The 23,390-nt window shown below is 44.9% G+C and overlaps 2 protein-coding genes and 1 long non-coding RNA gene across 7 annotated transcripts in view; 1 reads left to right on the top strand and 2 right to left on the bottom strand.

The window, feature by feature from the left end:
- The window catches only part of Nphp1 (nephrocystin 1), a 47,456-nt gene extending 40,009 nt beyond the window's left edge, over nucleotides 1–7,447 (bottom strand). For all 5 annotated transcript variants that reach the window (XR_013428685.1, XM_078028389.1, XM_078028390.1 and 2 more), the window contains exons 1-2: nucleotides 7,311–7,447; nucleotides 4,073–4,146 (exon numbers count right to left, since the gene is read on the bottom strand). Coding sequence is in view for 4 of the 5 variants with exons in the window: in XM_078028389.1 (XP_077884515.1) it covers nucleotides 4,073–4,146; nucleotides 7,311–7,379 (143 nt within the window). In the remaining variant the exon portion in view is untranslated. The remainder of the gene's footprint in view (nucleotides 1–4,072; nucleotides 4,147–7,310) is intronic.
- A 3,556-nt stretch (nucleotides 7,448–11,003) lies between these two features.
- On the bottom strand, nucleotides 11,004–12,327 carry LOC110597447 (mitoregulin). Its single transcript, XM_040273870.2, has 2 exons — nucleotides 12,014–12,327; nucleotides 11,004–11,091 (listed from the first exon to the last, which is right to left on the bottom strand). The coding sequence occupies exon 1, from the start codon at nucleotides 12,280–12,282 to the stop codon at nucleotides 12,112–12,114; it is 171 nt and encodes a 56-aa protein (XP_040129804.1). The 5' UTR covers nucleotides 12,283–12,327; the 3' UTR covers nucleotides 11,004–11,091; nucleotides 12,014–12,111.
- Nucleotides 12,328–12,411: 84 nt separating this feature from the next.
- On the top strand, nucleotides 12,412–15,113 carry LOC144369205 (uncharacterized). Its single transcript, XR_013428684.1, has 3 exons — nucleotides 12,412–12,552; nucleotides 13,350–13,912; nucleotides 14,071–15,113. It is a non-coding gene; the product is annotated as an uncharacterized LOC144369205 (long non-coding RNA).
- Nucleotides 15,114–23,390: the final 8,277 nt, after the last annotated feature.

Genomic DNA, 23,390 nt, shown 5'->3' with positions numbered 1-23,390 from the left:
TCTGTGTTACTGGAGCTGTTTTTCTCTTACAGATGTGAGTGAAATGACATAAAGTAACATAAAAGGGAAACGGGGTAGGAGTCAAAAGTCCTTTGTGAAATGGGCAGAAAAAGAGAAATGGCAACGTGAAACTGGTTGACCCTGCCAGGTGCCTGCCCCAAACCCTCCTCTGGCTTCCTCTATCCTGTGACCTGCCCTCTGTTCTCAGCCTCCACTGCAGGTGGTGGGGGGACACCTGGGCTGGCCAACAGAACATAAAAGAGCATGCTCAGGATGCCCCCTGCCCCCAGCCTCTACAGCAAGGCATTAAGAAACCCCCTCCCCTTCCTGCTCTTAAATACTGCCCCCTAAGGACGTTGCAATTCTGAGGACAGACATCATCAACAAGCTGAGGCTGGCAGAAGAGACAGAATGTCACCAACCGCTGGTCTTGGGACATCAGGAGCCACTGACCCACCCGGGAGAATCCAGCAGCAGAGTTTTGTCAGATGAGACTTAGTAAAGCTGCTTATTTTGACAGATGTCCTGTTGAATGAAGGAACTCAGAAATCTCACTTGAGAGCCAGAGTGCAAAATGATTTTTTTATAATACACAATCCAAGAAAATATCTGCTTCATATCTATAAAATTATCAAATCCTCAAACAGCCCAGATACTTAAGATTCCTGGTTCAGGATAAAAACTAAGCACACACCCATCTTCGCTGCCTCCTGAAACCGAACAAAAAATGACTAAAGTGTTTTCGAAGGTAATAACCCCAAACAGCAAAGAATGGGAAAGGATCATGGGCCAGCAAGAGAGGGCAACAAATTTCTGCTTCATGGAAAAAACAGAAGCATGTTCGTTTATCAAGTGACACTCTTATCAAGTGTCACACAGGCACAAGGGACACCCGGCAGAACACTCCAGGATCATGAAGGTCTGTCTAGGATGCACATGGGTGCACGTTTAGGGAAATCAATCTTAAAGCCATCAGGGGTCTTTGTATTACTCGGGGAAACAGCAAAGATTCTCATTAAGTTTACATTTAGTTAAGGCTCTTTTGTAATAAAGGTAGCAACTTTTAAAGTTTATTTACAGAAATCCTCAGCCTGTTAGCTCTCTTCTCTTATCTCACCTTCTGTTTTCCCACTGAACCAGAAGATTCTTCTTAAAATATAATAATAATAATAATAATAATAAATGATTTGGGGAGAATCATAATTACTAAAGAACTTTCCAGCACACCTATTCCGGCACTGAAGGCTCCTCAGACTAAAGGCTGGTTCCTGACCCCATGATGAGCCCTGTCCACTTGCAAAGAACTTGATTTGCATTCAGCATATGGTGCTAACAGGAAAGACACCAAGATATGCCACAGTGGAAGAACCCGAGAAAGGGCTCTAGAATAACCAACCCAGGCTCACATTCTCAAGTAAAAATGAATAGCAAAGGGCCACCAGACTAAATAAAGAAAACCAGTAACATAAGGATAAAATGTAAAATTAATAAATAAATAAATAGGAATTCAAGCACCAAGGAAGCAAAGACAATTCAAAGAACAGAAGAAAACTTAAAAACAAACCTAAGCATGGAAGGAGAAAATCTGAAAGCAGGAATATGATACTATAAAAAAAAAAAAAAGATTGAAAACAAGAAAAAACACTAGTAAATGAACAACATGATCAGTAACATAAAACATTCATAGAAGTTATAAAAATTTTTGTTAGTGTTTTATTTGGAATGTCTGATGGACTTAATTGTGGCTGCTACACAAAACACAGTCAGTATTTGTTACCCAATCCTCAATTACAATTCCATTTAGGAGAAAAAAAAAGTCAAGAGAATCTCCAAGGCATAAGAAAAAGACAAGCAACAAAAGTATTCATGAGAGGTTTAGAAACCTAGACAATCTATCCAAGATATTCAATACCCGACTCAAAGATGTTTCAGAAAAAATAGATAAATGGAAGTAAAGAAGTGATCTTTAGTAAAATAAAATTTCCCAGAGCTCATGAGAAATATATGAGTTTTCAAAGTGAAACTATCCACTTGGTGCTAAACAGATAAAAACAACGCCAAGATATATTGTGCTAAAATTTCAAAACACCAAGGCTGAAAAGTCAACAGGCTAATTATTAAGGAACCATAATTGGACTTACCAGCATCACTGCATGCAAAGAAAACTCAAAAATGCCTTCAAAATTTTTAGTAGCAATTATTTTAAATTCTATGAACAGCTAACTATTAATCAAACATAAGGGCAAAATGACATTTTCAGACTTGCAAACATCAGTGTGAATTTTTAAGGGACTGTGAAGGGATCATTTTATTCACAAGCTAACTATGGCTTAAAAATACTTATTATTGCCAGGTGAGGTGTCACACATCTACAATCCCAGCAACTCTAGAGGCTGAGGAGGAGGATTGAAAGTCTGAGGCCAGCCAGGGCAACTTAACAAGACCTTTTCTCAGAAGAAAAAAATAAAAAGGACGAGGGATGTAACCATGTGGCAAAGGGGCCTGGGTTCAAACTCTTCTCCCCATAAACACTTAATATTTTTTATTTAGAGAGAGAGAGAGAGAGAGAATGAATTTTTAATATTTGTTTTTTAGTTTTTGGTGGACACAACATCTTTATTTTATTTTTATGTGGTGCTGAGGATCGAACCCAGCACACCGCGCACGCCAGGCAAGCACCCTACCCCTTGAGCCACATCCCCAGCCCCAACGCTTAATATTTTTTTAAAGAAAATTAAAACTTAGCTTTCCCCAAGGCTTCAAATATAGTCTGTATACATTATTTTGTTTTTAAATCTAGCAAAGCAAGCACGATTACCTTTATTATTTTCTTCACTATTATTAATTAATTTAATTTGAAATAATTCCTTAAACAATCAATCCTGCCAATATTGGTAAATTAAATTCCATTTGACAATTTTAAAAATTATTTATATTTTACTTTGCCTTAAGGCACTTTGAATTCCTGGCTTAAGTAACACTTTTCCAAATACTTCTAATAAATAATTTAAGTTAATAGAATGAATCTCATGCTCTTTTCTTCCCCATGGTCTTATTACTTAAGTATTTACTATTTATCTCCTGGTGCCCCTTCTCATGTTCTTCTGAATGCTATAGACTCTTCAAATACCCCCCAAATATGCAGATTTACTTAATGATGTTCTGAACTTAATGCAAAAGTGTTAGCAGTCTAGTTCAGTTTAGTTCGTTATGTCTATTTAATGTTAAAATTTCCCAGGGATTTAAACCAGAAACTACTTACTCATATAGAGAACACAGTATCTTTTCAAGAAAATTAAAGGTCATTATCCCAAGCAAAGACAAATTGCTTCTAGCAAGATTTCTGATCATTTCTGGGCTACATGAGCCAAGGGCCTAGGGTAATTCTGCGTGAGCCACCACTGTGCATTCTGAGCAGATTTTAGTTGCTGCACAATAGCAACAAGCCCACAACCACTAGGTGTAGCTGGTTCCTTCTAGACCTTCATGACATCACCCTGCAATCCTTCCATTTGGTTGTAATGGACTAAACCCTGCCCCTCTGAGATTCTCAAGTGCCCTCCCTTGCTTCAAGGAATTCTGCATTTCTTAGCCACCTTAAAACATTTTCATAGGCTCCCAACTTTAGTGTCTTAAAGCCAAGTAATGCTAGATGCATTAACTAACTGCTGTGAGCCTTGATTTTCTTATTTATGTTAATAAGTACCTATGGTATTATTGAAAAAATTTAAGAAAAAGTTTGAGGAGTACAGACTATAATGCCCGGCACATACAGGGTATAAAATAAATGAAGGGTGCTTTTTAATATTTACTATTCTTTATTTGATCTTATCATTTCAAATTAAGACCAGGTAGATATAGATAATGATAGGAAATATTTAAAAGTACATTTTAGAAAATCTTATTCACTGTTACCTCAATATTATCTACCATTATTATTTTATCTTTTGGGTGAAACATAGATAAATAAAAAGAAAAAGCAAGAAAGGAAGGGAAAGAGATATAAGTATATCTCAACTCATTGAGATATAGGTATAGTCCCGAGAAAACCTAATAATTGAGCATACTTTACCTTTGGTAAATATCTCGACTTTTATTAGGTTCTAGAGCTTCTTTCAATCGGCTCTCAGAAAGCAGACTATCAACCTATGGAAAACGGAGACAGTTTAAAACATCATATTAAGTTATGATTCTTACATTTCAGTTATGTCTATTGTCTTAGGAAATAAAAATTTACTTTTCTCCCCTTATGAAATAAACACTTTTAGGCATACAATAAAGTCGAAAGAATTTTAGAGCAAATACCTATATGCCACCACCTAGATTCTACTGTTCACATTTTACCCTACTTATTTGGTCTTTCTATCCATCAACCCACTTTATTTTTATGCATTTTGAAGTCAACCGCAGTCACCAATACACTGCCCCCTAAATAATGTGCTATAGGTACCACTAAGAGAGCTGAATATTTGATGTAAAACATACAAAGACATGCACAAACCTAAAAGGTATATCTGCTGCATTTTGACAAACATGTGTGTTTATAACTGAAACCTCATAGAAGAACTCCACTGTCCTTTCTAGTAAATTCCATCCCATTCCTCCTGAGACAAACTTGTCTTGATTTTTTTCCACCCTAAATTTTGCCTGCTCTTGAACTTTTACATAAATGAACTTGTACAGTATGAACTCTTATCTACATGAACCATGTAATGTTATGCTTCCACACTGTTGTATCATAAGTTTATTCCTTATTACCAAATAGTATTCATTGCATCGAATGTTACATGACTTTGTCCTGACTTCCTGTGTTACTAAAGACTACTTGCATCTTTGTCAATGTACCCCTCCAAAAAGGCACACCTTTCTTTGGTTCCTTTTCTGCAGATTATGAGGAAAAGATAAAGTAGATAAAAAAGTAAATTCCACTAGCTTCTCTCCTCTGTCCTTATTATTTGGCATCCACCTGAGTTATTTACAAAATTCATACACTCAGTGACCCAAATAGGAAGCTGATTCCTTGTCCCATGGATACCATGCTGGAAATTTATTCCACTTTCTTTTTTTTTTTTTTGAGAGAGAGAGAGAAAAATTTTTAATATTTATTTTTTAGTTTTCGGTGGAAACATCTTTATTTTATTTTTATGTGGTGCTGAGGATCGAACCCAGCGCCCCCAGCGCATGCCAGGTGAGCACATTAGCACTTGAGCCACATCGCAGTCCCGTCCACTTTCTTTTCAGGTCTCTTTTGTGGATACAAGAAAGAATGAGCTAATACTATTAAAACGTCCTTTCCAGATATTCAAGGTATCAAGTGGTTCCTGAATCAATTTGTCTCCAAGTTGAATAATTTTGTAATCATCTTTTATTTTTGCTTTACTAACTGCTTTTATAGTTTACTTTTGAAAAATTTCCTGGTTCTCTTAATGTCCCACTAAATTTAAAATTAAGTGCAGAACCACAGTAAGTTACCAGTAAGTAAGTCAATACTTCATCAAGTTTTATTTTTCATTTCTACCAGGAGACAACTTTGCTTTTGCTGTACCACTGTGATTCCAATACAAAGTCACTTAAATATTTATGTGCCAAATTCTTTGGTACATTTTAAAATTTATTTTTTAAAATTCTTTTTAGGTACCAGGGATTGAACTCAGGGGCACATGACCCCAGCAGTATTTTGTATTTCATTTAGAAACAGTCTCACTGAGTTGTACAGCACCTCATTTTTGTTGAGGCTGGCTTTGAATTCACCGTCCTCCTGCCTCAGCCTCCAGAGCTGCTGGGATTACAGGCTTGCATCACTGTGCCTGGCTTATTTTTAACTGATATAAAATAATTTTATTTAGAGTAAAAATCTTGGCAATAGATCCTTTTTCCAAAATAAAATTAGCAAACTGATAAAGAAACTAAAAAAAATGAACCTATTAATTGCTATTTACTTTTTTTTTCTCAAAAGGTAATAGACCTAAAAAAAAAAAAAAAAAAAAAAAAAGGTAATAGACCTGGGATGAAATGGCACACACCTATAATCCCAGCTACTGTGGAGGCTAAGGCAGGAGGATCACAAGTTCAAGGCCAGCCTCAACAATTTAGCCAGACTCTGTGTCACAATAAAAAATAAAAAGGGCTAGGGATGTAGCTCAGTGGTGGAGCACTTACATGCCTAGCATGCACAAGGCCCCAGACTTATCCCCAGTACCACAAAAACAAATAAATAATAAAAGAGCTGGGATGTGGCTCAGTGATAGGGCACACCTGGGTTCAATCTCAGTACGAAAAAAAAAAAAAAGACATAGGCATTCGGTGTACTTAAAAATGAGAAAAATCACTACTCCCAGCATTCCACCACAGAGATACCATTTCAGCATGTTTTCTTTTATATCTTTTTCATGTACTATATATAGAAAAACGTCATTAAGATACCTTTTATTCCGTTTTGTTTTTGTTAACTTGCCATTTGATCACAAATATTTTCCCTAACACATTAACATTTAACAAAAGTTTAGTAATAGTATTATTAAATCCCATCAAAAGTTATTCATTCCCCTATTACTTCTCATTAAAGTGTATCATTTTTTCTATTAAGCAACAATGAGACCAGTACTTTTACTATCTATCAATCTCTGTCCCAACGTTTCATTATTACATAGGGCAGGTTTCTGGAACTCCACTACCCAGCCTGGGCGCATGCACATGGGCTACACCTCCTCGCAGTGCTTTCCAGAAAGCTGAACCTGACACCCTGGAGCAGCGAGTCTAGGTGCCAGGCCGGCCACGCCTCTCCCAAGACTGAGAGTGGCCATTTTCACAGTCTTTGGGAGAGTTCATCTCCTTTGCCACTGGTTTATCTTTGAAGTTAACTTTCATGCTGACATCACTTGTGTGTCCTCTAGTTAACGTCCCTGCTCGCCCTCCAGGTCCTGCAGTCCTGACACAGTAGGACTCTTCCTGAGGCTTGAGCCCCAAGAGCGGTGGCTCCAGGGACAGGGACCCCGCAGAGCGCGGGGCGGGCGCGGGTAGGACAGCTCCAGCGCAGCCCTGGGCTGCAGACCCGGCGGCTGGGGGCCGTCAGGGCGGGGGACGCGGTCTGTCGTGGACGGTCGGGAGGTTCCGTGGGTGGCCGGACCGGGCGCAGCGCGGGCTGGAGCGCGGTTTAGCGCGGGCTGGAGCGGGGTTTGGCGCAGGGAGGTCGCGGGTGCGGAGCGTTTGGGTCGGACGCCGGCTCCCAGGGAGTGGGGTCGCTGGCAGGAAAGCGCCGCGGCGCCCCGCGCCCCCTCGCCCACCCCGGGGTGCGCCCGGCCCCACCGTACCTGCTGCTTCAGCTCCTGACTGCGGCGCCGCACCGCCTGCAGCGGATCCCGCGGCCGGCGTGGCAGCATCTTCTCGGCCTGGGCGCCCGGCGCGCGCTGGTTGCCAGGGAGACCAAGGCGGCGCCGGAAGATGACGCCACGGTGCGCCCGCCCTCCAGCCCCGCCCACTTGTCGACTGCTGGCGGGAAGAAGGCCAGAGCGGTAGCATGCCCGCCCTGGTTGCCTACTAGCGAAGCCCTGGGTGTGGAAACTACACGTGCCACAGCGTATCGTTATTACCTCGGGTTGAGGTGCTGTTTTATGCTGTTGACTCACGCCAGTCTCACTGAGCAAATCTTAAGATGCGATTTGAGCCTTTTAACACTTTCATAACTACAAGAACTGTCCAGTGTAGCCTTCACCGGGTGCATGATTTTGGCGCATACTGTTGCTTTCAAAGTCACTTTTTAGTTATTTGTCTTCTGGGATATGGCTGTAGTTTCTCTCCATTCTGATTTTGCACGTCGTCCATCTGAATTCTGGGAGGATGGTGATTCTGTTCCAAGCAAGTCTGTGAGCAAATAATGCATCCTCACCTTGATCCCCAGTTTGCAGGCACTCTTAGGAAGCTGGTAATAATAATTCCCCAAGCTGGGCTGAATTCTGTAAATCCAATCCCCAAACTCCACTATGGCAACATTGTACTTGACCAAGAATGACAGACCCAGCTAACCTCCCAAATGATGGACCACATTAATATAAATGTGTGTTCTTCAGAACTGTACATAAGTTGATTGCACAGGTCAGGCCAAACAGTCACATTTTTATTATATACTTCTTTCTTCAAAAATGATAGAAAAGTCCATAAAGCCAAGTACTGCCTGTATTGCTTGCAACTTGGGAGAGAACTGGGAGGATCACAGGTTAGATGCCAGCTTCAGCAACTTAGCAAGACCCTATCTCAAATAAAAAATTAAAAAGAACTAGAGACATACTTGGTGGTAAAGCACCCGAGTTCAATCCCCAGTACACAGAAAAAAAAAAAAAAAGTGCAAAATGAAAGCATGCAGCTTCCTGAATCTTCACTGTATGCCCCATGTAATGGCACCCAGATTAAGAAACATTACATGCACCCTAACAGTTCTTCCTCTCCTAGTTCTTACCCACCCTTATCCCCCCCACCACCACCAAAAGTAAACACTACAAACTTGTTTTGCTTCCTTTTGGACAAATAATGGAATTATACTGTGTACAGAATTCTTGTGTCAACCTTATGTTTGTAAGATGCTGTACTTAGTTGTAGTATGTTCATTCTCAAGTGGGTCAACTAAAAGGAATTTTAAGTCAAGATCTGTTCTTGTGACTAAGGGAAAGCTGGGAAAGATTGAAGGCCAGGGTAGATACAACTGAGACCAGAAAGGAGATAGCCTATGAAGGGGCCCCTACATCTGCTTTCCAAGGAAAGTGCTGCAGTCTGGCTGGGCAAAATAACCGGGAGGTGACAAGCAATTTGAAGGTTGAAACGGGAACTGCTTTATTGCGGGACAACAGCGGTATATATACCTAACTGATTACACACAGCTTGACTCCGTTAGCATCATCCAGATACAGCAATCAGCCAATAAGGAATTCCCATCATCTTAATAGCTCGGTGGCGTTGCCTCACAAATCACTCCTCCTGGCAAACTGCCAGGCGCCATCTTGACTTGATTTGCGGTCCCCAACAGTAAAGGAAAGGTCATGCAACAGAGCCTGAACCACCGGGTCTCAGCCTCTGCTGAGCATTAGAGTTACCTGGGGAGCTTTAAAATTCTAATGCCCAGACCAACTACATGCAGCAAAATTTCAGGGATTCGTATTGGGAAGGTTCTTTAGATGATCGTAATGGACGGCCCTGTTGAAAACCACTGCTCTAGTCAGATCATTGAGAGCTAAGGGAATTCCCACCTCATGGCCTTTATCTTCTCATGTGATGGAGAGCAATCTCCAGGAATGAGATATACACTGGGAAGAAACATTACTGGGACACCAGAAGGATATACAATAGAACCCACTTACGGTAGGCCACATAAGAAAGGTGAAGTGTCTTCCTCTGGTAAGTTTGGTGGCAACAACAGTGTTGAGGGGTAAATGTGTAAGTGGGGATGGAGTCTAATGTGATCAGGAAGCCCAGGATGACTGACAAGGTGAACTGGAGGATAGGATAACCAGTGGTCTTGAGTTGGCACTTTTACTGATGTTAGCTGCCCTAAACATGGAGGGTTCACCTGCTGAGATCAAAGCCAAGTATGAAATGAGGTCCAAGTCTGTTGAAGAGAAGATCCAGGGTTTAGCTAAAGCAATGTGGAATGTAGTAGGTGGTCTGAGAAGCCCATATGGGGCAGAAAGGAAGACAAGATAGAAGAGTGAGTCAACCAAGACAAGTAGATGTTGTGATTAAATGGCATGGCAAGTGGGGGTGGGGTATTTATTTCAAGTCAGCACTATGTCATATCCAGGATATCTACTGTTGTGACTCCTGGCTCCCAACCTCCTGTTTCCAGTTTTGGTTCACATAGCAAAGGGTACTGCCTCTATGTGAGAAAGCATTTCAGGGGAGAAAAACTTATTTGAGTAAAGGTAAGAAAAAGGTGACAGAATATCAAGGGGGATTCCCCACTACAGAGATGGGGACACATGTGCATAGAGCATAAAGAGATAATAGGCACAGAAAATGAGATTAGGAGTGGCACAGAATGGGAGAAGATCCATGGGAAACAAAGGGACTTGGGAATGAGCAGCACAAACCCATAGGCAGGGATGCCCAGATATGGGACAGGAGAGGGGGCTGAGTACACCAGGGCGCTGCATGCAAGCAATGAGGAAAGAACCTGGAAAGACCAGGTCCACCAGGAACAGGGTACAGGAACAGATACAGAGGCAGAACTTGCCAGAACCCAGATACTTAACCAGGAACATTCCAGTAGTTGGAGGGCAACATGTACCTCAAGAAACCTACTGTGTCTCAAAGAGCTTTAACTCTGAGCCTCAATGAAAGATGGTAACTAGAAAGCTTCAGCTAACTGGAGCCGACAGGATGAAGCTCTAAGAACCATCCTTTGGGTCCTTATGTACTGCATTCACAGAATGAAAAAGAACAAAGTTGGAAGTCGTGTAACTTTAATAGATTTTCTGTAGGAACACCTTTTCTAAATTTCCTTATGTTGCTGTGGAGCTGAGACACAAAAGTCATCTTTATAAGAATGAGCAAGGGTGGTGTGCTAGAAAGCATCACCTGCAAATAAAAAGTAACCGTGGACCTAGTCACTCACTCCTGATTTACAGAATTTATCACCAAGCTCTTTTCGATAACATTTCTTGTTCACATGTATATTCCATAATGAGACATACAGGAGACTTCTGCCAATAGAAATGTCTACTCTGTACTTGGTACACTGTCACTCTCTGAAGTGCAAAGGTCTTACATACATCATCCTTACCTCAGTTATGTGTACACAGATCCTTGCTTTCCTGGTCCAACAAAAGGACCCATAATGGTTCCCTGGTGAACTCTGCCTTGTGGCTGTACCAACGACCCCGCATAGATTCCATAGGAAAGAAGTTACTTGTTGAAAACTGCTCATGCATAAGCTTAAGAATCCAGAATCTCTTGATACAGCAAACTTAACAGCAGGCAAAAGATCCCTTTCCCTTAAAGGAAAAAAAAGGCTCAAAGATGCTTAAATTTTTTTTATTTTAAAAATAGATTCATAAAGTGCAAGAACTTATTTCTTTCCGGTATTCTACATCCATCTTCAGCAAGCTGTTGGAAACAGAAAAAAAAAGAAAAGGTTAGTAATACACTCTTTAACTTCAAATAATTATGCTGTAGCTTTAGGTCCACCAGGAACCTAAAGGAATAGTTCCTTTTACCTTTAGCTGACATTGGTGTCTTGCCAAGGGTAAGCTCAGCACCTATTTATTTTTGCTCAGCAATAGAATTTGAACCACGTGTGTGTAACTTAAAATCCTCTGGTAACTTGAATTATTAAGATCTGCTGTTATGGGCTGGGGATGTGGCTCAAGCGGTAGCGCGCTCGCCTGGCATGCGTGCGGCCCGGGTTCGATCCTCAGCACCACATACCAACAAAGATGTTGTGTCCGCCGAGAACTAAAAAAAAAATAAATATTAAAAATTCTCTCTCTCTCTCTCTCTCACTGTCTCTCCTCTCTCACTCTCTCTTTAAAAAAAAAAAAAAAAAAAAAAGATCTGCTGTTACAAGAAAACAGAGGTCCTGAAAATCTATGACAAATAGCTCTGATGAGAAAGTCTGGACTAAATGCAAGGATTCTGATTTCCAGACCACTGCTCTTTCCTCTTCACCAACTTCCCACAACCTGAGTTTTCTGACTGGAGTTTACAAAACGTTAATGCAAAGAGGTCCCCGGGAGCCACGGGGATGCACGGAGGGGGAGCAGATGCAAGAGGCATCTCTGTGGTTCCCATGGCCTTTCCTTTTTGCCTTGTCGTTCTTTCCGGGATCTTTCACTTTTAATGATGTCAGGGTGCGGTGACCCTGCACAAGGCAAGTCAGTGCCACCAAACCCCCAAAGGGAGCTCAACTATTACACCCAAGCGCTACTACTCAGCAAAGTTCCTCCTCCTGGTCTCCGGGGAGGGGAGCAAGTCCCTCCCGGCGGCCCCAGACTACTGCGGACCCAAGCCCCGCGTTCCATCAGCTCACCGACGCTGGGGAAGGGCCGGCCCCGCGGGCGGGAGGGCGAAGGAGCCGGGCAGGAGGGCGAAGGAGCCGGGCGCGCGCGCGCATCGCTTGGCGGCCACTCAGGCCAGGTCCAGCTTCTTCTGCGTCGTCGCCAGCTTGTCCTGCAGCCTCCGCTTCCTCCAGTCCAGGTAGCGCCTCCTTAGCCGGTTCGCCTGCCAGCCGACGAGCACTCCGGAGGCGAAAGCCACCAGCACTGACACCTGCAGCGTCCTCTCGGACACGTCCGCCATCGCGGCCGCCCGGCGTGCACCGCGGCCTACGGCGCTGCGCGAGGGTCAAGCAACGCCGCGTTCACAGCGGGCACCCGGCGAAGAGCCAGCGGAGCAGCGGCTTGCGCGGGGCGTCCTGCAGGGTGTGTCAGCAACAGGTCGGCCTTCTCCAGAGACCTTCCCAGTGCTTGGAGAGCCCGTCTGCACCCCTCTGAGCCCTCCACAGTGTTCCATCTATCATTAATCAGATGTTTCCTTGCACTATTAGCTGACATTGGTGTCTTGCCAAGGGTAAGCTCAGCACCTCTTTATTTTTGCTCAGCAATAGAATTTGAACCACGTGTGCAACTTAAAATCCTCTGGTAACTCGTTTCTTTCAAAAATAAGTACAAGCAGATAAAATTGTTTTTAATAATATATCTTATCATTTCAACATCAGTTTGGAAATTATTTAAGAGATTTCTGGTTTTTGTATTGTCTTTGAAACTTGGTGTATATCTTTACAATTAACATCAATCATACTTTTTAAACACTGAGTTTTCAGTGGAGATATTTGATCTGTATCTAGTTTTATAAAATTTACAGTTGAAAAAGAAGGCTCATTTACTTACACAAATTTCTTTTTCCCTGAAACTGAGTTTACTATGGGTTTTTAAATTAAATTGGTCATTAGATTTCTTTAAATTGAAAATGAAGTTCTTAGGGCTGGGGCTGGGGCTGGGGCCCAGTGGAAGCGCTCTTGCCCAGCATGTGTGAGGCACAGGGTTTGATTCTAAGCACTGCATAAAAAATAAATAAAATAAAGGTCTGTCAACAACCAAAAAAAAAAAAAATTTAAAAAGAAAATGAAGTTCTTTTATCACACTAGCCATGCTATGCCAGAGCTAACAGGAGACAGAATTGTTGAGATGAGGGGCACACACACTTCTAATGATACAGGTCACTGTGATCCTGGGTGTCCCACTTCCTGGTGTTCAGGCACTTAAGTGTGCAGATCCAGAGACTTGCTTCTAACTAATAGAATAAAGCAAAGGTGATACGGTGTCACCTATGATTGCTTTATATTACATTGAAGACTTTCTTTACAGCTTGATGAAGAGGGTGGAAGTGTTGAAGGAGTTGACATCAAAGAACTGTGAGTGACCCCTGGGAATGGCGGGGTGCTCCAAGCTAACAGCTAGATCCCTTATCCTACAACCACAAATAAACCAACTGTCTGCAACCTGAATGAGCTTGGAAGCACATTTTCCTCACTGGGGCCTCCACATGAAAACACAGCCTGGCACCTTAGTTGCAGCCTTGTGAAACTTTCAACAGAGGACCTAGCTAAAGACTCCTGGCCCATGGAAAGTGTGAGAGAATAAGGGTGCATTGTTTTAAGTTGCAAAGTTTGCAGCAATGTGTTACACAGTGTGGGGAAAACACTTTCCCACTCTGGCTTTCAGTACCAACTACCTCTTATGCAGACGCTCAGTACTTCAGACATCAGATGTGGGAGAAGCCCCACACACCAACCAGTTCTGCAGTGAACATCAGCAGTTGAATGTCCTCCAATTCTATCTGGAAATAGTGTCAGATACTACAAGTTGAGAGCTCAGAATCACAAGACTCTGACCACACCCCGCCCCCTTCAAATTGCCAGTTTCAAGTGGTAGGTTGTCACTTATACTTCCGACAGGTATAAATCAGGAGTTCCCACAGCCCTGTCCTCGGGTTTGATTTGTTTGCTCACAAAACTCAAGGAAACACTTTACTCATGTTTCCCATTAGTGTCATCTCATCTCTTAGCTCACCCTGTTGTGTTTTCAGGACAGAGCCGACCTCCGCTACCGCCCTGGGTCCAAGCAGTCCTGGCCTCTTCCCTGAGGGGCTGCAACAGCCCCCACCGGCTTTCAGAGCTTCTCTTCCTGGCCTGGCCTCCATGTTCTATTCCCCACACAGCAACCAGAGCAGGTGGGCCTGCAGGGAAGAAGTTGGATCATGTCACTGCTCTACTCAAACCCTGGAGTGTAAAAGCCTCTGTGGTGGCCCCGAGGGCTCTGTGTGACCAGCTTCCCTAGCCTTAGCTCTCAAGCCCCTGCTCACTGTGACCTGAACTGGTGGAGAATGTTCACAGGGTGGGACCCTGCCGTTCTTCTTCTTCTGGATACTCCCTGGCTCGTTTCCCCATCTCCTATAAGTTTTTTTTTTTTTAATCAACTTTCACCTCTTTATGAAGCTATCAGACTAGGTAAAAACTCAAACTCAAAACTAACTAACTAACTAAATAAGTCACTCACAAACTCAGCCATTCCCACTCTTGGTGTTCCTGATCCCCATGGTCCTTTTCTGTCTCCCTCTAGTCCTGGCTCCCTGCCACATACAGCAGGATTTACTTATTACATTTACAGTGCAGTGCCCCCGGCCCTCCCCCCCACCTAGAATATAAGCCACTTGAGAGCAAGGATTTTTGTCTCCACTGTGCACCATGAATCCTAAGTGCTTAGAACAGAGACTGGCAGATAACTGACACACAGTGAATATTTGGTGTTGATGACAGTAGGGAGTGGTCAGCTGTATCTTCTGGGTGAATGGCTAAATTAAATCAGTCTCTCCTCTCAGGTCCTCTCTTTTCCCCCGTCCTCCTCTTCCTTCCCTCTTCCTCTTCCTCTTCTTCCTCTCTGCAGTGCTGGGCATGGAACCCAGGACCTCCCACTGACTAGGCACGCATTCTGCCACTGAGCTGTGTACCTCCAGCTCAGAACTGAATTTTGAAAGATAAGTAGGTTAATTGGAAGAAAACATGAAATTTCTCCTTAATTAAGTTTTCTCACTTATAAAACAAAAAGTTTGGTATGATGTGTTAATTTTAAGTCATTTTGGAGTCTTTTTCTGAGACTGTGTACCTGGGCCACTAGTGTTGCTGCAAATTTGAACCTCATTTGGAATTCTGGTCTCCTCCCTAAGATGCCTTGGGCTAAAAATAGGCAGATCCTGGACACGGGAGCCTTAGACCTGCAGAGCCAGCCAGACTATGCAAGGCCCTTATTTTAACATGAGGAAACTGGGGTCATATTCAGAGAGCTGCTGGGAAGAGACAAAGATCTACAATCTTAAAATCCCTCTTAAGAAGCCAACATGTCCCCAGCTTGAATCTTTGTATTTTTTTCACCTTGGAAAATTGTTTCAGTAGGACATTTTAGTGGATTTGATAATGGCAAACTGGTTTTGAGGTGAATATTAAATTTGGATTAATAATAGGCTGAATAGTCAAATGTCATGAGTTAATTGATTACAGAGTGTCTTCTGAAGGATACATTAATTGCTGCTGTTGAGTTTGCTGTTTGAAGCACTTACCAAGGGAAAAGACATTATCATGTACCATACTGAACCTTTGCTGCTTATGTAAATTCATTTAAAGTCTATAAATGACGTTACCTTCCTCTGCAACTCCCAGGCCCTGAGCAGTAAAGTGGTCACTTTATACTTGAATGTGCCCACAAAACATGAATCTGTGATCTGATTAAAACAGAGCATTCGCCTTCTATTAATCCAGTCCCTGTCGCTAATAACACAGCACCAGAGTGGAGGAGTATAAAGAGGAGAGGTTTGTTTCCTAGGTCTACATCAGGGCCAAGGGCAGCAGCTGAGGATGGTCTTCTTGCTGCAGAGTCCCGAGCCAGGGCAGAGCTTCACATGGCGAGAACCACAAGTGTAAGGATGGGTATCCTCCGAAATCTCCACTCCCCTCCCTTTATAAAGTCACCTGTATCCAATCATGGGGACTTCACTGGGGTGAATTTATTTAATCCTAATCACCTCCCAAATATTTCATTTCTAAACACCATAGGTTTTTTTTTCATCTTTTTATTTGCATTTTTTAATATATTTTTAATTTATTGGTTCTTTTTAGTCATACATGACAGCAGAATCCATTTTGATATAATTATATAAGCATTTATTGAGTACATTTTATTCACAGAAAAACAAACTTTAAGCTACAAATCCCAGATTATACAGCGGGAAGAAATTTTCTTCGTTTTCCACACTGATGGAAAGGTTCATACTAAATGAAAAAAAGTCCTATAATTATATTCACAACATTTCATGTGATTGTTCATAATACTAATACAATTATATAAGAATCAATATGTTTGAGGTTAAGCATAAAAATAATGAAAAATGCAAAATCTAAGAGAAATTACATCAAAGCCTTTGTTATATCAAATAAAAAAATGCAAATTTGTTACTAAGCATAGACAAATGGCAAAATATATTTATATAGTAAAATATATATGTCTTCAAGTTAGACAATACTACAGTAATGTTGGAGTGGTTGGACTGTAGTTTGAAGTCTGAAGTTTGCAGCTCTGCACATGGATTTTTGGCATTCACCATAGTGTTTGATTGACCTAGTAAAGGCTCTCTTTCCCATTCCCATCAGAGGAGAAGTCAAAAGCAATTTGCATTTCTATTGCAGGGACAGCCTTATATTTTCACTGTCTTGCTTCAGGGTTCTGTCCATTTGTTCAGAGGAACCTTGACAATCCTGAAATCCTGCAAAATAGCATGCTGGTCCATTCATGGCAATGGGCTGGTAACAGGAAATAGTAGGAACTGTGGGTGCCTTTGTAGGACAGGTACAAGTCGGAAGGTCATAGAGACAGCTAAGTTCAGGTTCAAGCTGCAGGGTGAGTGTCCAGGTGTCCAGTGGTCTGGGCAGGTCAGGATATCCCTTCTAAAGTGAACGGGAAGTAGCTGCGCTTGGCAATACATCTAGTGGCCGGTCTCTTTGGGTCTGGGGGTTGGGGTGCTGCTCCAGCCAGGCAGCTCATGAGACTGATTGGCGAGCTGCTCTGCCCCTGGTTGTTATCATGGAGCCAGCTCTGGCACTGGGAGTATCTGTGGCAGTGACAAGGATGAGATGTGGAGCTTCTGCTGAGCCCCACGTAGAGCACTGCAAGGGAGACCTCCCGTCTTCCTCTGTGGCAAATGCTCTTAGTACAGCACTTCCTGTGTTGCTGGTCAACCCATGTAGAAGCTACACTCCTGCCTGTGGGATCTCAAGGACTCTGGAGCCTGAGTGGACTGTTGTGAAAGGAATATTTCTGATGGCTGATAACTGGGTATATACAGCAGTGCCTCATTTTTAAGAGAGAATAATAAGTAGGAGACTGGGCCTGGGCCTGTTCAAGGGCCCAGGGAGACTGTGTGAGCAACCAGCTCAAAAGTCCCTTGGACTCTCCTCCAGCTCCCTGCCTCCCTCTCAGCCTGCACTTGCATGCTCAGGAGGACGGGGAGAATTTTCTGGAAACATCCCATTCCTGGTTCATGAGTGGACCTGTTTTGGATGACCACCAGGGGACACCTGACACAGAGAAGGTGCTCAACAAGCCAGGTAGCAAGATGGCCCTTCCTGTGGGTGCCAGACGTCCATTCCCTTGCCTCCCTGGCCTTGCTCAAAATAGGTTCATGTGCAAGGTGGTCGTTTAGCCAGGGATAGAAGGTAATAATAGCCCAAAGGTTTATTTGGGCTCATGGTTCTGGGGGATCCATCCCTAGACCTTGTGACTCCCCCACTACTTTGGGGCTTTGGAGTGCACAATGGAACAAACTGCTGACATCATGAGCTGGGAAGCAAAGAAAAAGAGAGGATGGGCATGAGGTCCCAGAATGTACCTTGGGGTGCTCCCTCAGTGACCTAGCCCTACTTCCTAAAGGCCTGTAGGACCTCCCCATAGCATCACCCTGCAGACCCAGCTTCCAACTCATGGACCTGTGGGATACACTCTTCCAAACCAAAGCAGTGTTGGAACTTAAGGGAGACTCTCTCTACCAGGTACCAAAGCACTGCAAGTGGAATATCCCTGCCTATTCTGGGCTCCTCGTGCTGCCAAACCACATGCACGGGGAGGGGTGCTATGTTGCCTATGCTAGCAGTCCCAATGGCCAAGGGAAGATCTGCTCTACAGTGGGGCAGGGAGAGCCAGGTCTGGAGTCTTGCAGGTGCATTGGACATCTCTTATTATATTTCCATGTCCCACTGTACAAGTTTATGGAAAAAAACTATAGCAACCCAAGTAAGACGGGACTGCCAGTGGAGTTCCCGTAGGAGAGGAAGGTGGGATCACTCTGCCAGCTAAAGATCCCTGTTTAGCAAAGGCTGAGGGGATCATGGAGCAGGTGAAGGGATGTCATTACCCCGAAGGTCCTGGGACCAGCTACAGAAGCAGGGTTTCTGCAGTCATGCTGCTGTTACTTCATTGTTGCCTGCAGTCCCACTACTTTATATAGAGGATGTCGCTGGTGGCTCCCTTTCTGTTTCAGGTGGGAGTGTGACTGTAACAAACTACCATAGGTAGGGTAGCTTATAAACAATGGAAATTTATAAGGACACCAATTGCATTCCTGAAAGCCCCACCCTCATGTCGCTGAGACTTCACCTCTTAAGACCATCATATGGGGGGTTAGGGATCCACACATGAATCTGGGGGACACAAGCATTCAGACCATACCAATGACCAAGCTGACATTAGCTTCCAGTGATATGGTAGCTTTTTCCCACCCATATTAAAGAGTGAATATTGAGGGGCGAAGGTGCAGACTGGGTGGGATTAGACTCTCCACATCGTTCGTCCTTCCCTCTGCCCCAGGAGGCTGACCTCTGTGGATTCTGTTCCACTGGCAATATGCTAGGTAAGCTTCACTGGGGCAGGAGATACAGTGCTGTCAGCTGTGAGTTAAGTGAGGGAAACAGAAGTGCACATTGAACAGGGCTGCAGCCTGACCAGTGGGTGAAAATGTGACCATAGCCCATAGGAACCTACCCCGAGGGGCAGCAGTCAACGTGGCTAATTCAGTGGTCAGGGACTTTAGGACAAGAATACCAAGCATCAACAGTACTCCGACTGTTTGAGAATCAAAACTCTTCTTCAAATCTACCTTCTGGGGAGAATAATGATTTCAAGTGCAGTTAGATCACAGTGGGGCGATCGTGGTTCACAACAGCGTATCACAAAATTATAAGGAACTAGAAGAGAGGAGATTAGAGCTTCCTGACACGAAGAAGTGGTGAACGTTTAAGAGGAGGGCGATGCTAATCACGTTGTACGTGCTGTGTGTATGATCACCACTCCACACACTTGCATGTAATAATAAAATCCATGCCTAGAGGAATTTTTCACGCCTTTTTTGTTTTATTACTGGGGATTGAACTCAGGGGCACTCGACCCTTGAGCCACATCCCCAGCCCTATTTTGTATTTTGTTTAGAGACAGGGTCTCACAGAGTTGCTTAGCGCCTTACTGTAGCTGAGGTTGGCTTTGAACTTGCCATCCTCCTGCCTCAGCCTCCCAAGCTGCTGAGGTTATAGGTCTGTGCCACTGCACCTGGCTTCCTCTTCCTTTTCTTCTGTTTCCCTCCTTCCCACTTTTTCTCCCTCCTCTCAATCCATCTCCTTCCCTCCCTTCCTCACTTTCTTTTTTTCTTTCCCTCTTCTTCACAGTGATTGTTTAGGTGTAGAGACCTTGTCAAGTTCACTTTCAGCCTGGGTACATCATAGGTGCTACGGGGAGGCAGAGGCACGTGATTTTTTCTTCCCAATGATGTCAGAAGTCGCGGTGGCCCTGGCCCTTGGGGCTGTAATTCTGCCCATCTTTCTCTCTCTGACCTTGACCTTGCCAGCCATCAGGACCTAGCAGATTCCTGCTGAACCATCCAGAAGGACAGTATGTGCCTAAAGGTGACAGAGCCTTCCGTTGGAGGTGACCAGGGATTTGGTTGGTACGGGTGCCCTTGCTGGCCCTTGGTGGCATGGAAGGATTTATCATTATTTTAAATTCATAGCCAACATTAGAAGAAAAAAAACTCAGGAACAGGATCATGAAAATTCAGATTTCCGCTGGTCTTGGTGGCACATGCCTATAATCCCAGCAGCTCCAAAGGTTGAGGTAGGAGAATCGCAAGTTCAAAGCAACTCAGTGAGACCCTGTCTCTAAATAAAATACAAAACAGGGCTGGGGATGTGGCTCAGTGGCTGAGTGCCCCTGAGTTCAATCCCTAGTACACAAAATAAATAAATAAATAAATTCACATTTCCATTTTCTCTTGAAAATTTAGCATTTCTGGCAACCCAGAGTTCCAGGTCAGGCTGGTACTGGGAAGCCCCAGGAGAAGAAAGGAGGACCCACATCTCTTTCCCTGGGGGCATCCTCCACAGGAGGTCGAGTTAAAGTCCACACCTCGTCTCTGGGGGACTCCACCAGTGTAGGAGGGAGCCAAAATTTACCAGCGCCCAGCATCAGCAGCCCCTGCGCATATATTAGCTCATTTAATTCTCCAAAGAAGCTCTGGAGGAAGGTTCCCTTTCTATTCCGCTGATCGGAAAGCAGGGCACACACAGTGTTGCGCTGGGGTGCACAGTCTGCGCGCTGGGCCAAGGGCTGCTGACCAGGCCACCCTCGCGGTCCCCGCAGCCCCGCACAGGGTCCACCCCTCCCCGACCCGGCCAGCGCGGCCTGGAAGGGGCTTCCGGAGCTCTCTCCGCTGGCCTGAGCAGGTCCTTCGCCCCCGGCCGATCAGCTGTGTCACTTGGAGGGCCCAGAGCAACTGGGGCCTCCCGCCGGCCAATGGGGGCTGGAGCATCCCTTTCTGGTGCGCCACAGCCTCAATGCCCGGGACCCGCCTAGCCGCGGGGGTGAGTCGCTTATGTCTGGAGCCCCGCGATGAGCCTCTCGCCCAAGAGTTAAGGGACACGGTCCCCGGTGCCTGAGGGCGCCCGGATCGCAGCGCATCCAGTCGCCCTCCCCGCGCCAGACGCCTCCCCAGAGAAAAGCCCCGGGAGAAAACGAACCGGCTAAAAGCCAGCACTGGGCTGCTGCGAAGCAGGGCCCCTGTAGGGACATGGGGCGGGGAGCCCCTCTGCACCGGGCGCTTTCTCTGTCCTCTGCGCCCTGAGAGCCCAGGCTGCTCTGGAGAGCTGCGAAGCCAAGAAGCGCACAGTGGGCTGGAGGGCAGCCCTTTGAGTTGGGGTCACTTGTAGCTGTCAAGCCTGTGCCACAGGAGAGGCCTCCCATCCGCGGGGACTGAGCCGGATTGCGTGGAGACCTGATTCCAGGTCTTGCTGGCCTGGCTCCAGAGCCTCACACTGCGCTCTGTACCAGAAGGAAAACAACCAAGGGTCCCAGCGCAGGATGGGGTTTGCAGCCCTGGCTTTTCCTGAGCCTGCGGGACCCAGCTCCACAGTGGGCTCTGTGTGTTTCCTGTGACAGACAGGCTCCTCTGGATGACTTGGAGCTTCCAAGCAGCTGCTCTTAGGCTGCATCCTTTGGAGGGATAAGAAACAGAGGGTGGAGAGAGAGGCAAGAACCCCTGTTCTGATGGAGCAGTTTCCAGATCATGGACTGGTCTCCTCCTTGAGCCTCTGTAAGGGGGGATTGGTAAATCGCAGTCACCTTGTGGGATGACCACGCAGGTTGGGTCCAGCCCAGTGTCTGGCACACAACGACGCTGGTCATTTCCTTCAGGCCATGCAAGTGTGTAGGAGGTCAGAGTGTTTTAGTCCTGCTTCCCATCTTTCCTGGGCTGGTCCTGCCATTCAACTCTGGGCTGAATGGCATCCTCTGCTTCCTTGCTTCCCAGTGGGCTAGTAGCCTGCTGGAGAGAGTCCACAGGGCCCTTATGTGTGGGGTGGAACATTGGGCTTCTCATCTGGCCTACTGTTCTCCCACAGAAGTCAGGCCCCTTCCAACAGGTGGATTCTACTAAGTCCTCTCTGTGAGTGAGTGGGTGAATAAATGAGTGATCAGGCAAAGGACAGGAGGAGGAGATGGTTTCTTGGTTCCCAGTCTTGCCCTTGGTCCCAGCATCTACAAAATGACAGGCTTCCTTGTGATCATGAGAGCCTTCAGTGGAGAGAAAATCATTTTAGCCAGAGATGCTCGATGCCCTCTCTCTGTGTGTTTCATATTTCTTTGTCTAAATAAGAGACGCATGCAGATGACTAATACTTTGAGAGATCAAGAAATACAGCTGGGCATGGTGGCACTGGCCTGAAATCACAGTGGCTGGGGAGGCTGAGGCAGGAGGATCTCAAGTTCAAAGCCAGCCTCAGCAACTTAGCAAATAGAAGAAGAACAGAGAATAAGTCAGAGTCCTGGCTGACTCCAGTGTGAGCCGTTTTGTTTAATGCATGTCTACAGAAGCCAGAGATTTTGCGACTCCAGGTCTTTCAGAGACCTCCTCCAGGCAGCAGGCACTAAGGGTAATGCACCTGGTACCAACAGACAGTCCTCAGCAGAGCCCCATATTTTCTGAGGCGGCAGAACATCTAGATCTGGGGAGGTGGGTGGCCAGTTGACTGGGTTAATCTTTTGTAAGTTAGCTTTGGGTCACAGAATAGGAAACTGCATAGTCCTTGAAAAATGCATCAGCATCCCTCACTTTCAGAGTTGAAATAGAAATATCCCAATGCTAGGGATTCCCAACCTCACTGTTGGTCAGACTCATTGGGAAGTTTTTAGGAAGGTACTTTGTTCAGCTTTGCCCCTGAGATTCTGATTTTACTGGTCAGGATGTGGCTCATGCCACCAGTAACTTTAAGGCTGCTAGGGGATTCTGAGGTGCAGCCAGGGCTGAGAGCCTGTGCCCCATGCTGTTTCTTGTCAACTGTCCTCTGTGGTCACCTCTTGATATTTTGTGTGCTTCTATTTGAATGTTCTCACTCTTCAACTTTTTCATGCAGGTCTGTGATTACTCTGTCTTCAAGCTCTTGGGTCCCTGGTGTTACCTTATAGCCATTTGCAGAGAAGTTCGTGTCAGGGGAAGATGGCAGTTACCAGAAGCCTGCAGAGGGCTGGCCAGGGCTCCCTGGGAGCACCAGAGAGCAGTGTGGGTTTAATCTGCAGTGCCCTCAAGAGCAACATAAAACCAGCCAGCTAGGTAGGAATGATTCAGTGACAGAGGGGACAGGGCTTGTGATGATCAGGAGGGCATGTCCCTTGCCCTAAGAAAAGCACAGTCACCCACCTCCAGCTGTGTCATGGGGTTGATCATAGATTGCAAAAATGCTCACCAAGTCTTCTGATCCTTGAATGCTGCCCCTTTGCAAGGTGACTTTGCAATTCCTTTCCATACAGTTAGGGTCCATTTCT

Source organism: Ictidomys tridecemlineatus, chromosome 12 (assembly GCF_052094955.1).
Source record: "Ictidomys tridecemlineatus isolate mIctTri1 chromosome 12, mIctTri1.hap1, whole genome shotgun sequence".
In the NCBI taxonomy this organism is placed as follows: domain Eukaryota; kingdom Metazoa; phylum Chordata; class Mammalia; order Rodentia; family Sciuridae; genus Ictidomys; species Ictidomys tridecemlineatus.
This window is presented reverse-complemented; position numbering and strand designations above follow the sequence as displayed.